General features: G+C 40.5%; 1 protein-coding gene across 16 annotated transcripts in view; it reads left to right on the forward strand.

Annotated features, from left to right (window-relative positions):
- The window catches only part of NCKAP5 (NCK associated protein 5), a 1067666-nt gene that overhangs the window by 874653 nt on the left and 179449 nt on the right, over positions 1 to 13564 (forward strand). For all 16 annotated transcript variants that reach the window (XM_051849620.3, XM_051849629.3, XM_070071010.2 and 13 more), the window contains 2 exons: positions 521 to 559; positions 8334 to 8453. In XM_051849620.3, coding sequence (XP_051705580.3) covers positions 521 to 559; positions 8334 to 8453 — 159 coding nt within the window. The remainder of the gene's footprint in view (positions 1 to 520; positions 560 to 8333; positions 8454 to 13564) is intronic.

The following is a 13564-nucleotide window of genomic DNA, read 5'->3' on the forward strand; positions in this document are numbered from 1 at the left end:
GAAAACATCAAGGAGGACAATGGGGCACATGGGACGAAATGAGTTGTTTTTGTTTCTGACCATTCACCTTCCTCTGTTGCAAATAATTTTCTGCAGTGAAGCAGTCAGACAGCAGTGCAATAGGAAGGAGATGCAAAGGACATTATACATCAGCAAAGTCTGGAAACTGTGTACAGATAATTAGGATTGTGTTTTGCACTGTATCATTTTTAGCTTTCTTGGAGTACTTTACATATGAAAGGACATTTTTTCCAAATATGGAAATTTGAAAGTCAAGGCATGAATTATCTTTCTAGCTTAACCATCTTAATTAGCAACAAGGTCACCTTTGGAAAAAGCAAAATATTACCTAGAAGAGTAAGCTTATTAAGCAAAGAATCAGGTCTTGTAGAAGTAGGGGAAAGAAGGAAATGAGGAGCTAATTAGCCTCAGTGAGCTGTGCAAAACTTATTGGTCAATTAGAGTCTGTGTGTCTGAATTCTCATTTGTAAGTGACATCTTTTTTGTTTATTTTTTAAAGGTAGCCAACCAAGTTGTGCAAGCTCTGCTCACTCAAAAGGTAGGCCACTTTCTGGTTTTATTCTTCTCAAAGTGCTTCTTTGAATGCAATGGAACTCATGAAGTCTAGGAAATTGTGATTGAACAGTGCATTGCTTTTCCATTTATTCATTTACTTTAAGACCATGTTTCAGATGGTTTATCAAGGCACATAGGTGACCAATAAAATTGTAAAATTCAAATTACTGGTAAAGTAGTGAAAACTTTTGAAGATGAAAGATATCCATGTTTCCAAATGAGTCCAAAAACATCATTTTTATTTCATAGATACAAACTTTAAGGTAGCAGATTTTTCCATTTTCTATAAAATGGATGTCCTTGTTTTTGGACAGTGCTCACAGAAGCCTCAAATTCAGCAAGAGAACTTGGAGGTTAGGGAAGTTGTATAATGTCTTCAGGCCTTTATTTCTCATGATGAGAAATAGGGATAACACCCTATACCTCCCAGGACACCTGATAATCCTGTGAAAGCAGGCATAAAGAGCAGTCCCTGGAAGAATCTATTTGTGGTAAATGGTCAACTAAATGTTGTACATGTAAGATCTGTGCCTATTGCTTTGCTACTATCCTACCTTCAAGACAATGTAAGATCGTGTTATTGGGGAAGAGCCAATGAATGTGATCAGTGTTTGCCCGACTTTGGATGGTTTGCTGAATTTTATGAAATGTAGATTATCTCCCTCAGATTTGTTGATTCTGAGTTCTGTGTGAAATGGAACTTCTTCTCACAAAGGCTATCTTAGATCATGCAGCATGTTCAGGAAGATGTTTCTAATGAGAGCAAAACATTTGATATCACTGTAATTTTTTTTTAATTCTAAGCCATTGCTTGTAGTATTGATGAGGTTTCATGGAAATAATTAAATGTTATTTTCAAAATTTATACTCTACAGGCACTGTGATAATAGTTGTACTGGACTTTCTCCCTTTTCATGTGGCTTACTCAAATAATTTTAACTGCTTGAAGTTCTACCCTGATATCACATAAGATATTCAAATCCATTTACATAGAGTTAGTATTAGGTTCTGTTGTGTGGCACAGAAATCCAAAATAGTGGTGTCTTAAATAAGCTAAAATATCACTTCTTTTTCACATATAAATTTTCAGGAAGTCAATTCAGTGCTGATGCAGTAGCTCTACTACATAAAGTCCATGGGATCCCTGCTCTATTTTGTTTAAGATTTATTTTATTTATTTGAAAGGCAGAGTTAGAGAAGGAGAGGAAAAGAGAGGGACAGAGACAGAGATAGAAAGAGAAGAGTGGCTCTTATTATTCCTTGGAGTACAACCTATATTTCCAAAGTCATTCTGTGGTCCAAACAGACAATTGTAACTCCAGTCATCACACTGAGGTTCCAACCAACCAAATCACAAAAAAAAAAAAAAAAAAAAAAAAAAAAGCTAAATAATATGAAGAGAGGAAAGGAAAGGGCATATGTCCCATGTTTTAAAGATTACCAAAAAGTTTCATACAAAGTACTTCAAACAACTTATGAAAAAATATGGAATTAAACAATAAGTTTGTTCTGCTGCCAAAAAAAAAAAAATCCAAGGGCTGGTGTTGTGACCCAGCAGGTTAAACGACTACATGGAACTTCCACATCCCATGTCAGAGTGTCTGTTTCAAATCCCAGCTACTCTGCTTCCAGTCCAGCTAGGAGGTGCAGTGGAAGATGGCCCAAGTACTTGTGCTGCGGCCCATCCTATGGGAGACCTAGACTGCAGTTCCTGCTCCTGTCTTTGGTCGGGCCAGCCTTGGCTCCTGCAGTCACTGGGGAGTAAATCAGCAGATGGAAGATCTCTGGGTTTCTCCCTCTTTCGGTATCACTCTGCCATTCAAGTAAAATGAATAAATCTTTTCTTAAAATTTACAATGTATGCGTAGTTTGTCCATAGTACATGTCTTCCGTGAACTTTTTTTTTTTTTTAGGCAGAGTTAGACAGTAAGAGGAGAGAGATAGAGAGAAAGGTCTTCCTTTTTTCGTTGGTTCACCCCCGCCAAGTGGCCTCTACGGCTGGAGCGTTGCGGCCAATCGGAAGCCAGGAGCCAGGTGCCTTCTCCTGGTCTCCCATGTGGGTGCAGGGCCCAGGGACCTGAGCCATCCTCCACTGCACTCCCGGGCCACAGCAGACAGCTGGACTAGAAGAGGAGCAACCAGGACAGAATCCAGTGCCCCAACCAGACTAAAACCCGGGTACCGGCACCACAGGCAGAGGATTAGCCAAGTGAGCCTCGGCGCCGGCCTTTCCGTGAACTTTCTAAAGACCCCCTCATGTGACCTCACTTACCTGTCTCTGAGCAGACCTTAGCCACACAGCCATACCTGAGGGAGCTCACAGAGAAGTCTTTGTTCTGGGTGTTGGCCCAACAGAAAGTTGATAGTCATAGCACTGTGGAAGAAAGGAAGAAACAGATACCCAAGGGCAGCTCACAACCTCTGCGGCAACACACTGGGAACGCCTTTCCTTTTTCGAAGGCTGGAATCCCCCCACTGCTTTCCTCCTGTTGGAAACCCTATGCTCATTTAATTACATGCCTAAGGACGGCAGGAAGCACTGTTGCAGCTTGGTGTGCACCTTTTGAAAGATGTCTCATGCCTGTCTTTTTTAGTGGTGCCTCAGGGAAGAGACAAGGGAACCGTCAGTTACAGTAAAAAGGAAAACGTGACCCACAGAAAATAGCTACCAAATCCGAGTAATGACTGGTAAACAGATAAATCTACCTCAGTGCGGTTAAGCAGTAAGGCACCGAAAGCCGTGCCCGCTGTGAGGTATCAGACCTCAGGGACGCTGTGCAGCAGGAGGAGATGCCGGGGGCTCTCAGAAATCCCGAAAGAATCGTGCTCTGCGGAACCATGCGCCTCCCAGTTTTTACAGGGACTATAAAATGGCTACAAAAAGGACAAAAATTTCTCTTTAATTAAGATCACAACATAGGAAATAAAATGTACTTCAAATGCAGATAAGAAAACTAATTTTAAAGCAGTGTTGCTGGTATGGAGTAAAAACTGCAATTTGGAGGCATGTATCCAAGTGTCTGTCTCTGCTTCTCAGTCTCTCTCTCTCTCTCTCTCTTTCTCTCTCTCTCTCTCTCTGGCACACACACACACAGAATGCTACAGCTTCAATTCTAGGGAAACCAGACATTTTGAAAACATGTCATTTGTTAGGACACAAAGGCAAATCTGCCATGGCTTCAGCTCTTCACTGGGCTACCAAGAAAGCAATTTTATGGCATTTTGTGCATAGGCCCAAATAAGTTTCCTGAAGTAACAAACTCATACCGGTCCTGATAGAAAAAAAAATTAATTTCCATAAACTTGTCAGTTTCTGTTAACTGTCCATGTTTCGTCATAGTCAAGTAATTCCATTTATCACACAAACCTGCAGATTCCCATAAGAGGGCAGACTCTACTCCTTTCAATCAATTGTGCTGAAGTGACAACATTAAACCCAGCTCACTGCCATTTATGTCTCTGAATCATAGGATCAAGTTTGCAAGTATAAATACAATCAGTAATACAGGCTAAACTCATAGTTTTGCCGGAAATATCTTTTATCTTCATTAAGACAATTACACTAGCTGAAAATGAGCTCCTAGGCTCCTCAATGCATTTTGCAGCTAACACCAAACTTGGAAGGAAAGCAGTGACCTGCAGTTACTTCTCCTCATATGACTGATGTCAGTCTTACCAACACATTTCTCAGAGTAGCCACATAATTATATTTTCTTCATTGACATGGAATAAGTCTAGTCTATGGTAGAAACCAGTAATACCCAGTGTTGTGGCTTGTGGCTGAAAGCACTCTGAAGTCGTACTTTCGAGATCATTGCAAACGTCGATGGAAAATGGAATTATGGTGCCAAAAGTATTGAAATCCATGCATACGAAACATCTTCAAACAAAAAGTTCATGGAAAATGTGGATTGTGAAAAAAACTGTACAAATTTCATAAATTTTTAAACCAAAACAAACATAACTTTCAATTTCATTTCCCACAAATATTTTAAAGGATCCTTCTATTTCTCTTATGGGAGGAGCACTTGACTGTGCTCACTTCTGTAATGGTCGTCTGTGCAGAATCTGCTTTTAACAAATACTCGATTGATAATATCGGTTTACATCTTGCTTCTAAGCAACTGTTACTAAGTTGACTTCAGCCTGGAGCACCAGTAGGGACTACATGGCAGTCTGTCCAACATCTTCAGCCCCAGGGCAGATGGAATTTACCAGGATTATGGTGTGGATCCCCAGCGAAATTATGTTTGAGGTCATTAAGCTAGACAGAGGCTGTGTAGATCAGTGCACATGTTGCTCAGTATGTTTTGCCCCTACCTTTAACTTATAACTCCCATTGCCTCAGTTTCCATTGGTAGTGACAAGTACATTGCAAAGAAAATGGGTTTGGCTATTTTCTTGAACCCAAGGATCACTGTACTCTCTTATGTGAGATTAAATGCAGTAAGATCTTTGACCTAGTTTCTATATGGTACAGTTCTATGTCATGCCCCTTTCTTTATATGTGAAGACACAACTCTGTATTTTTGGAAAGTTCCTCCTCTGGAGGACTGAGGCACTCTAGTCATAGAGAAAAGAGAAAGGTTATGAGAGAGGACAGATGGTTCTGCCCAGGCCTTGAGGTATGACCCCAGACTGTGGCCTCCAACAGAGGACATATTTTGTTTCCAAAGCCTTCCTTGGAGAGGGTACTCCAGGTACTGCCTCTGTGACTGAGAGAGTCCCCATAGTTAGTTGCTCTTGTATTTACCCTGAGTGTGTCACACGGTCCTTTACATCAATGAGTTCCTGTGGCCAGGTCAGAGGAAGCAAAGGCAACTGCCTGCCATAGACCGCCCAGGTATCACAATAGCAGTTGAAGAGAGACTGGCTTTTCTTGCGTTCTTTCTGTCGGCCTGCTCTGGCTGTGTGTAGGTCTTTGCATATGGGCACATGCTTGTTAGTGACGACAGCTTCTTGGGCTAGCAACTGTCTGGCATCAGCTACCACGTAGTAAAAACATCAAAGACAACACAAGCAGCTCTTTCCTCACGTTTTCAGCTTGTTTCTTTTTGTCAATAATTATAAGACCAGTGTCAAGCTCCTAAAGCCTTCCTTTTCCCCCCTCTCTGCCGTGTGCTCAGCTGCAAGAGTCCATAGTGATGAGTGGAGTATTCTCAGAGCCAATAAACTGTGTTTCCACTAAAGAAACCTTGATCATGTTTAAATAATAGAAAGGGTCATTGAGATGTGAGCACATGTATAAAAACTTTCTAGAGAGCGTATTTTTTTCTATTTTGGTTTTCAACCATCTGAAGAACTTTTTCAGGTTATTCGCAGTTTTGTTCCTAAAAAATGCGGGCACTGTTGCTTGCAGATCCTCATTTTCCTGCAAACCCACTCGTGCATGTTTTGTTTTCCATGTCCCCACCTACAAATCAGAATGGTTGTTTTCCTAGCCAACGGGTACTATTAATATTTATCTACCTCACAGTCAAGTTTTATTAATTGCTTAATTAGTAGTAGTGAAAACAATTAGTGTTTGGGAGCAGAGTGTTATATACATGCTAGGAACAAAAATTAGCATAAGGAAGGCACAGGCAGAGGTTGAATTCTAAATAGAGAAAGCAAATTTAGCCTTTTAATTTGAACAGTGAGTCTACAGCCACAATGGCATCGGCTAAATGGTGTGTGTGCCCAGAGGTGCAAAAGCACACTCTTCCTCCTGCCTTGCTGAATCTTGTACTCACATGCCTCATTCTGGACTTGGCTTTTTCCCTGCCCTAAATTTCTAGGCATTGATTGGTTCTAAATAGCCTCTGCCTAAGTTTTTACTGTTTAAAAAAAGGTAAGGAGAGTTTAAGCTGTGCAGTGAGCCATACCTTGGCCTGTTCCATATTCCATTTAAATATAGTTAAGGCTGAGCATTCTAATCCAAAAATATGAAATCTGAAATGCCCTGAAGTGCTGCAGAATCTCAAGCTTTTTGAGTGCCGATATACTTAAAAAGGTTGGATTGTAGAGCATACTCAGCCAGTGAAGTCTGCGTAGGCACGTAAACATCTGGAAGACCTCCAAATCTGAAGCGCTTCTGTTCCCAAGTGTTTTGGAGGGTTCCTCAGACTGTGCTGGAAATCGTGATGCATGCTCGGGAAAAGCCACACAAACAAGACCGCTCTAGTTTCACAATGAGGTTCACATGAGGTTAACAGGCCCACTTGCCTGCTGTTTAGGGACTGGGAGTCAGAATTGTTGACTGCTAATCTCCTTTGCTTCTTGTACAGCCTTAAGGCAATCTTCCAGCTGCCCTGTATCAAGATACAGAAAATCTACAAGCTAGAAGTGTTGAGTACCTTAACCTGTCCTGGCCCCAGCAATCACTAGAGAACAGAATTCCTTATTAGCATCCCCTTTATCAAAAAGTTTACAAAGGTCAATGAAATCCCTACTATATGTGTTGCTGTTCTGGGTGATGGAATCAAGAGAGTATAAGAGCATTGTGCTTGTGTGGTTGTTTATTGTGGTATCTTCCTGTGCTTGCCTGATGGAGAATGTGGAATCTAATGGACAAGGTAAGTCCAGAACACACAAGATAAAATCAGTCCACAGTAGTATGTGCTAAATATCATCGAGAAGGCATTGAGGGCTTCAGGGTTCAACAAAGGGAGCAATCTTTGGGGAACACCATGGGAAGTATCAGAGAAGTAATGAAGTTTGAATTGCACTTTAAGGAGCCAAACTTAGACTGCAAGAAGGAGGTGGATGAGAGGGGAAAGTGATGCTGAAGAAGGCCTCAGGGTGACAGGAATGCATAGAGCTTGGGAGAACTCTAAGTAGATCAGTGTCTCTGCACAGTGAGAGCAAGAGATTTTTATTTATGTCAGGAAATAGTGAAAAAATGACATCTGAAACATAGAAAATAGCCAACTACTGAAGAACCTTGAATTTGAGCTTCATTCTACTGGATTTTTATCAAACTCCATCAAAGAGAATATAATACTGCAAGAAACTTCATTGCAGGTCAATTTGGAAAGCAGTTCCGTGGTGGAATTCCATGTATCAGCTCTCCTCCTATGAACTGGGAGAAAGGTCCCTCGTGCTTGAATGATTCGAAAGAGCTACGCCAAAAGGTTGCCAAAGTGGCTGACTGTACTCCTTCCCCAGCACTGAGACAGAAACACCCTTAGAAAATATGGAAATGCACTCATTCAGGGGATGAGTGAGTTCCAAGGGGCCTTTTAAAAGCTGTGACTTCAGAGTTACTTCTCTGCCATTAAATGCATCACTGACTCTATTAGCTACAGCACTAAGAGGCTCGACTCATTTCTACAAATGACAATGAAAGGATCCATCAAAACTGATAGTTTCTTTAGTTCATCAAATCTCTATTCACTGCAAAAACATTGTTGTTCTTGTGGTTTGTTCTTTATGATTGCTTTTATAAAGACAGTGAAGAGGCAAAATATATAGGCGGAAACTTAAATTGACTCTATATTGCTAAGATTTACCATCCTCAAAAATAGCATACTGCATTAATGCATTTCTGATTTCAAGGTGTTTTTCTTCCTAAATTGTTCTTCCCTGCACATAATAATTCCATCAGACAAGGGTTTGTGGAAGAAAGCGTCATGTGTGATTTATTTCTGGGGGCTTTGAAGAATAAAAATACTATCTTTTGTTAATGTGTCTGAAATAGCATATAAATTAAGGTTGTAATATGCAAAGATACCTTTCTGCTATAGACGCTTTCTTTTCTTTCAATGTGTTTATCGTAGGATCTAAGGGAAGAATGTGTAAAGTTGAAAACAAGAGTGTTTGATTTAGAACAACAGAATCGAACCCTAAGTATTCTGTTCCAACAACGAGTCAGACCAACTTCTGATCTGCTCCTCCAGGTATGTGTTTATGTGGAAAACAATCTTTGCTGCTGAAATAGCATTGACAGAAGTTACTTAGATTCAAAAGTTGCCAGCATCTCTGAGCAAGGCATATTGCATCAACATTCGCGATTCTTTCCCCTCTCAAGGGATGTCATTAAACTTGAACATGTCTTAAATTCTTGACTTTATAAAGCTATATGCAGATAAAGAAATGCACCAGCAGAGAATAAACAGGTAAAAGGTACAATCAGAAGGTGTCCTCCAGTTAACTAGGTGGAACCATGGAATAGATTTAGGATATAATTGATTGCACCGAGGGCCAGCATTAGTAACTGTGCATTCTGTGATAAACAAAGAAGAGTTTTATGTTATACCAAAGAACATTTCTTTGTTTCAAGCTCTCTGTAATCAAAAATACTACTGGGGTTTGCTTTGCTTCCTGTCTCTGTGCAGAATTGCTCTTCCCAATACAAGACTTCGATTCTTGGTATTTTTATAGGTTCTCATTGTCTAAATGCTCTTACTGAACTCTGTTTGTTGAGCTTGCCTTAACAACATGGAAAGAGGTAAAATGCTGAACTTACACTGGTTTTGCAGCTGCCTCTGACAAAGCCTGAGAGAATACATCCCTCTGCAGGGAGATGCACACCATGAGAGGGGGGGCTTGCTTCTGATTTTTCATTCCTGATAATGCACATATATTTGCTCAGCCACGCTCCCATGAGCTTTCTTCAGAGCCTTTCTGAGGCTGAGCTTTCAAAGGGTGCATTGAAGTTTCACAGGGGCAGTGTGCAATTTATGAAGGGTAACCCGCAGCTGCGTGGTCTAATTGGCCAAGAGGAAGATCTCCCTCCACCTGATGACCAGGACTACACTGTCCAGCCCTGAAATGACTTGCCACAACGGGCTACTTAAATTTTAAGAATCTACAATACATGAAAATTAAGTTCCTGTGTCCAACCAGCTACACTTCAAATGTTCAAAAGCTCCTTGTGGCAAGCAACTGCTGTTCTAGGCAGTACATGCTGAGTAGCCCATTGCTGTCATGTAGAAAGCTCTTCTGTGCGTAGGATTTGTCCAACTGGTTGACACTGTGTTGCTAATTTACTCTTTCAATTTTAGCATAAACATCTTAGGGCTCCTTGGAGAAATATGGGAAATTGTAATTTATTTCAGAGAAAAAAAGATGTTTTTTACAAAACATCAAGATGTAATTCTCCTCACCCCCCAGAATTAAAATAAAACAGCTCTCTGAATTACAAAATAGATCTCTATCTTAAATTAATTTCCTCTATGCTTTATCTGTTGGAGTATAATTCATAATTTATAACTCAAAAATTATGTGTAGAGGGAAAAGTCATTTATTTCTATTCTGTTTCTTGGTCTTGACCATAATAAATGTTTGACATAGGATATCTTGATTTTGTAAAAAGCTGTTTTGCTTGTGCAGTCTCATAAAGACAGCCATTATTATAATTAGTTTTAACAGCTGTTATGTGTTCATGATTCTTTTCTGTTTGCCTTTTCTAACTTGAGGCTTTTTTTTTTTTGGAACAGTATTAAAAATCTTCTGTCTCTGTTTATGAATGATGAGAGTTTATTTGCACAGTAGACGCGTGTACTGTGGAAATTTAAGCTTTTTCATTGGCTATCACAAGTTTCGTAAATCCATATCCAAATGGCAGGGAATGATGTGTATACTAGCAGTAGGATTCAGTGTTTATTCACTGAGTATTTCCAGCCAGCAAACTTCATGTTCTTGCCCAAAGAGGTATCAGTTTTTAGGAGCCATTCTAATATAAATGATATTTACAGAAAATAGGCTGTCAGTAGTTCTTTGGAGATGAACAATAGAAGACCTGCCTGCCTTCTCATGGCTTAGTGCCTACAGCCAAAAACAGAGTAAGTTGCTAGTTTCTCAGGTTGTCTGCTAATTATTTGATGCGCGACTATTTATTCTCTAGTGTCTTGGGGTTTAATTGAGAAATACCATGGGGTTAAAATAAAAGCAGTCTGAGTTTGATTTATGTCTATTTATGTCTGTTAATGCTTAGTAATCATTTGTTGAATGGAATGATGAATAAATAAAAGCATTCATTGTGCAAGTTGGGAAGTTATTTTGCACAAACCTAAGGGAACTTTATGTATACAACTCCTCTGAAGCTCTGCAGACGTCCATGGGTGCATGTGGGTCCAGTTTGGTCTGTTTGGGCATGTGGTATGAGTACAGCACAAATCTACCAGTGTTGCTGCCCATGCCGATTTCTAAATCATTTTCTAAACAAGGATACTTTGAAAAATTCATGGAAAACGGAATTATAAGATGTGTTTATTTTTCATGCAAAAATTTCATATGACAGGATCTTCACAAAGTTCATAAAAATGTATATTAGGAATAAGCCATGGATGGATTTCAAAATGTAATGTAATTTTATATGTATTGTGTAAACCAATGAACAACGATGCAAAAAAAACAAGTGTTTCCATGAAACAAAGTTGAGTCACTGAAACACAGTTTGCGATCAAATCAAATATAGGTGTCTGTGATGATTGTAAGGAGAGCAAGGATTATATTAAATATAGAGGGAATCTTCATGTGAACTGCTCTTCAAATGTACTGTGACACTCCCAATTTCTTAACAAATGAAAAGGACCAACAGGTGGGTTGAATCGGGGATAGAATATCATTATGAACAGAGAAATGACACCTAATGCAACAGTCGAAGGCAAACCTTCATCATGCCCTGTGGAAAGAAAGCATTTCTGCTTGGCTGGAGTAAGAGTTTATGTTGGGAACAAAAGAAAAAGGAGGCCTTGAGGGTAAAGCAAGTCTTTCGAGGGCCTTAGATGCATCATTAAGAGGGAAAATCACAACTTGCCACAAACCCTGGAGATTCTTTCTCATCTTTGGCGTAGTTTTGACTTGATCCCAAAACAACCTCCTGTTACATCTCATCATCAAAAGTCCTGCCCTGCAGGAGTTGTGTGATCTTTCAAAGTGACCCTTATCTCGTGCAGAGACCACTTTCTGCACCTCTGACAGGTTAATATCCTCCCAGAGCTCATGAAGGAGACGGAATCCCTGCTGCACATCTTCCATGTGTTTTCACAGCTGCCCAAAGCCTGTAAGGAAGCCACCAAGGTCCTCTGATGATGCAGCCTGGCCGAGTCACCGCTGGGGGTGGCTCTAGCATTGGAACCTGGTGTTTCTCAGCAACACAGAGGCCACTCCTGTCACTATGGGGGGGGGGGGGTCGTCTAAATTAACTATCAGATCTGCAGTGCAGGGCTACAGTGGCCTCCTTCACTGGCACATAGAAACCCAGGCACAGAAAATCAGTTCCAGAAACTCATACGGCAAACTGACAGGATAGCTAGTGGCGTGGGAAGCCAGGTGGATGCTCTAAACATGCGTGGGTTTTCTTACCTCTTTCTTGACTTGTGGATCAAGCTGAGGCAGGAAACTCAAAATTGCCTCTAATGGATCAGAATTTACAACTTCTGTTGCAAAGTTCATGGACCACTTTGCTATCCGGCACCTTTCCCTTCACTTGTCTGTCCCTGTCTATTTCTCTCACTGTGTAATTCTAATGCCTTCTTAATGATTTATTCTTGTTGTTAGCTTTTCATCTTAGTTTGACTCCATATATTTGAAAGTATCTAAAAGTCTAATACAGAGACCTTCTAGAAAGCAATAACCCATGCATTTAAAGATGATTCTTAAGGGACAAGTATTGGGCCTACTGTTTAAGGTGCCAGTTTGGATGCATATGTCCTTCATCACAATTCCTGTTTGATACCTTACTCCAGCTCCAAACCTCAATTTCCTATCAATGCAGACCCTTGAAGATAAAGATGATGGCTCTAATTATGGGATTACAGCTCCCCATGTGAAACACAGGGATTTAGTCCCAGGCTCCTGATTTTGGTCCTGGCTCAACTCCAGCCATTGTGCACATTTGAGGAGTGAACCAGCAAATGGGAGCAACCCCCATCTTGTCTTTTCTCTCTCTGAAAATAGCAAAATTTTAGTAAATCACTATGTATGATATGGCCGACATTTTTCAATTTCTCTGAATGGCCAAACATCCCAGAGAAGATGCCTCCATACTGTCGCTCACCTGACTGGTCAGTTCTGTGACTGTATTTAAGATGCAATGGCAAATTCTTTTTTTAAAAACAGATTTATTTATTTATTTGACAGAGCCACAGAGAGAGGGAAAGACAGAGAGAAAGGTTTTCCATCTGCTGGTTCATTCCCCAAATGGCCACAATAGCCAGAGCTGTGCCTATCCAAAGTCAGGAGCTTCTTCCAGGTCTCCCACGTAGGTGCAGGGGCCCAAGCACTTGGACCATCTTCCACTGCTTTCCCAGGCCATAAGCAGAGAGCTGGATCAGAAGAGAAGCAGTCAGGACCCAAACCAGTGCCCATATGGGATGCTGGCTTAGCTTACTATACCACAGAGCCGACCCCTGCAATGGCAAAAATCTAAGGTAGCAAAGAGGATAAATGCCTAAATTTTTCAGAAACAGATATTTTTTTAAATATGAATTGAGCATGTAGGTACTGTGTATTGATAGAAAGATAGAAATGGACAGAAGAAGGCATGGTCTTCTCTTAAAGACGATTACAACCTTTCTGGGGTTAGAACACACCAAACAGCTCTTCCTCAAATTGCAGGAAAATGTGTGGTTAAAGGTAAAGCCATCGAGAAGCACACATTGAATATGTACTTTGAACAGTAATAGTGTCTATAAGAGGGGGGAAAGCAATATCTGGTAGAGTTCATGTCCTCTAAGTGTTCACTGCGTAGTTGTAACAAGAAGTTTACAGTAAAAAAGTTAACAGTAAATCAGTAAAGAAAACCCTAGTTACCACGGTTGCACTGGATGAGCTCTACTGCCATGGGAGCCTGGGATTCCATAATTTCACGCAGAATCACAAACTGCCCACTCACATTGGGTGGCATAGTCAACCAATATACTACATGAACTCCAACAAGAAAAAAGTTCAGTGAAGATTGCTGTGACTGTGGAAGGTCCCCTGAGATCCTGCCTCTCAGTGAGGACAATGCATTTCTTGTAGACAGGTGGAGAAGTGAGTGTGTAATGTTCTGCCCAGACTC

This window comes from Oryctolagus cuniculus, chromosome 3, assembly GCF_051225735.1.
Source record: "Oryctolagus cuniculus isolate XC-2025 breed Fujian yellow rabbit chromosome 3, ASM5122573v1, whole genome shotgun sequence".
NCBI classification, from domain to species: domain Eukaryota; kingdom Metazoa; phylum Chordata; class Mammalia; order Lagomorpha; family Leporidae; genus Oryctolagus; species Oryctolagus cuniculus.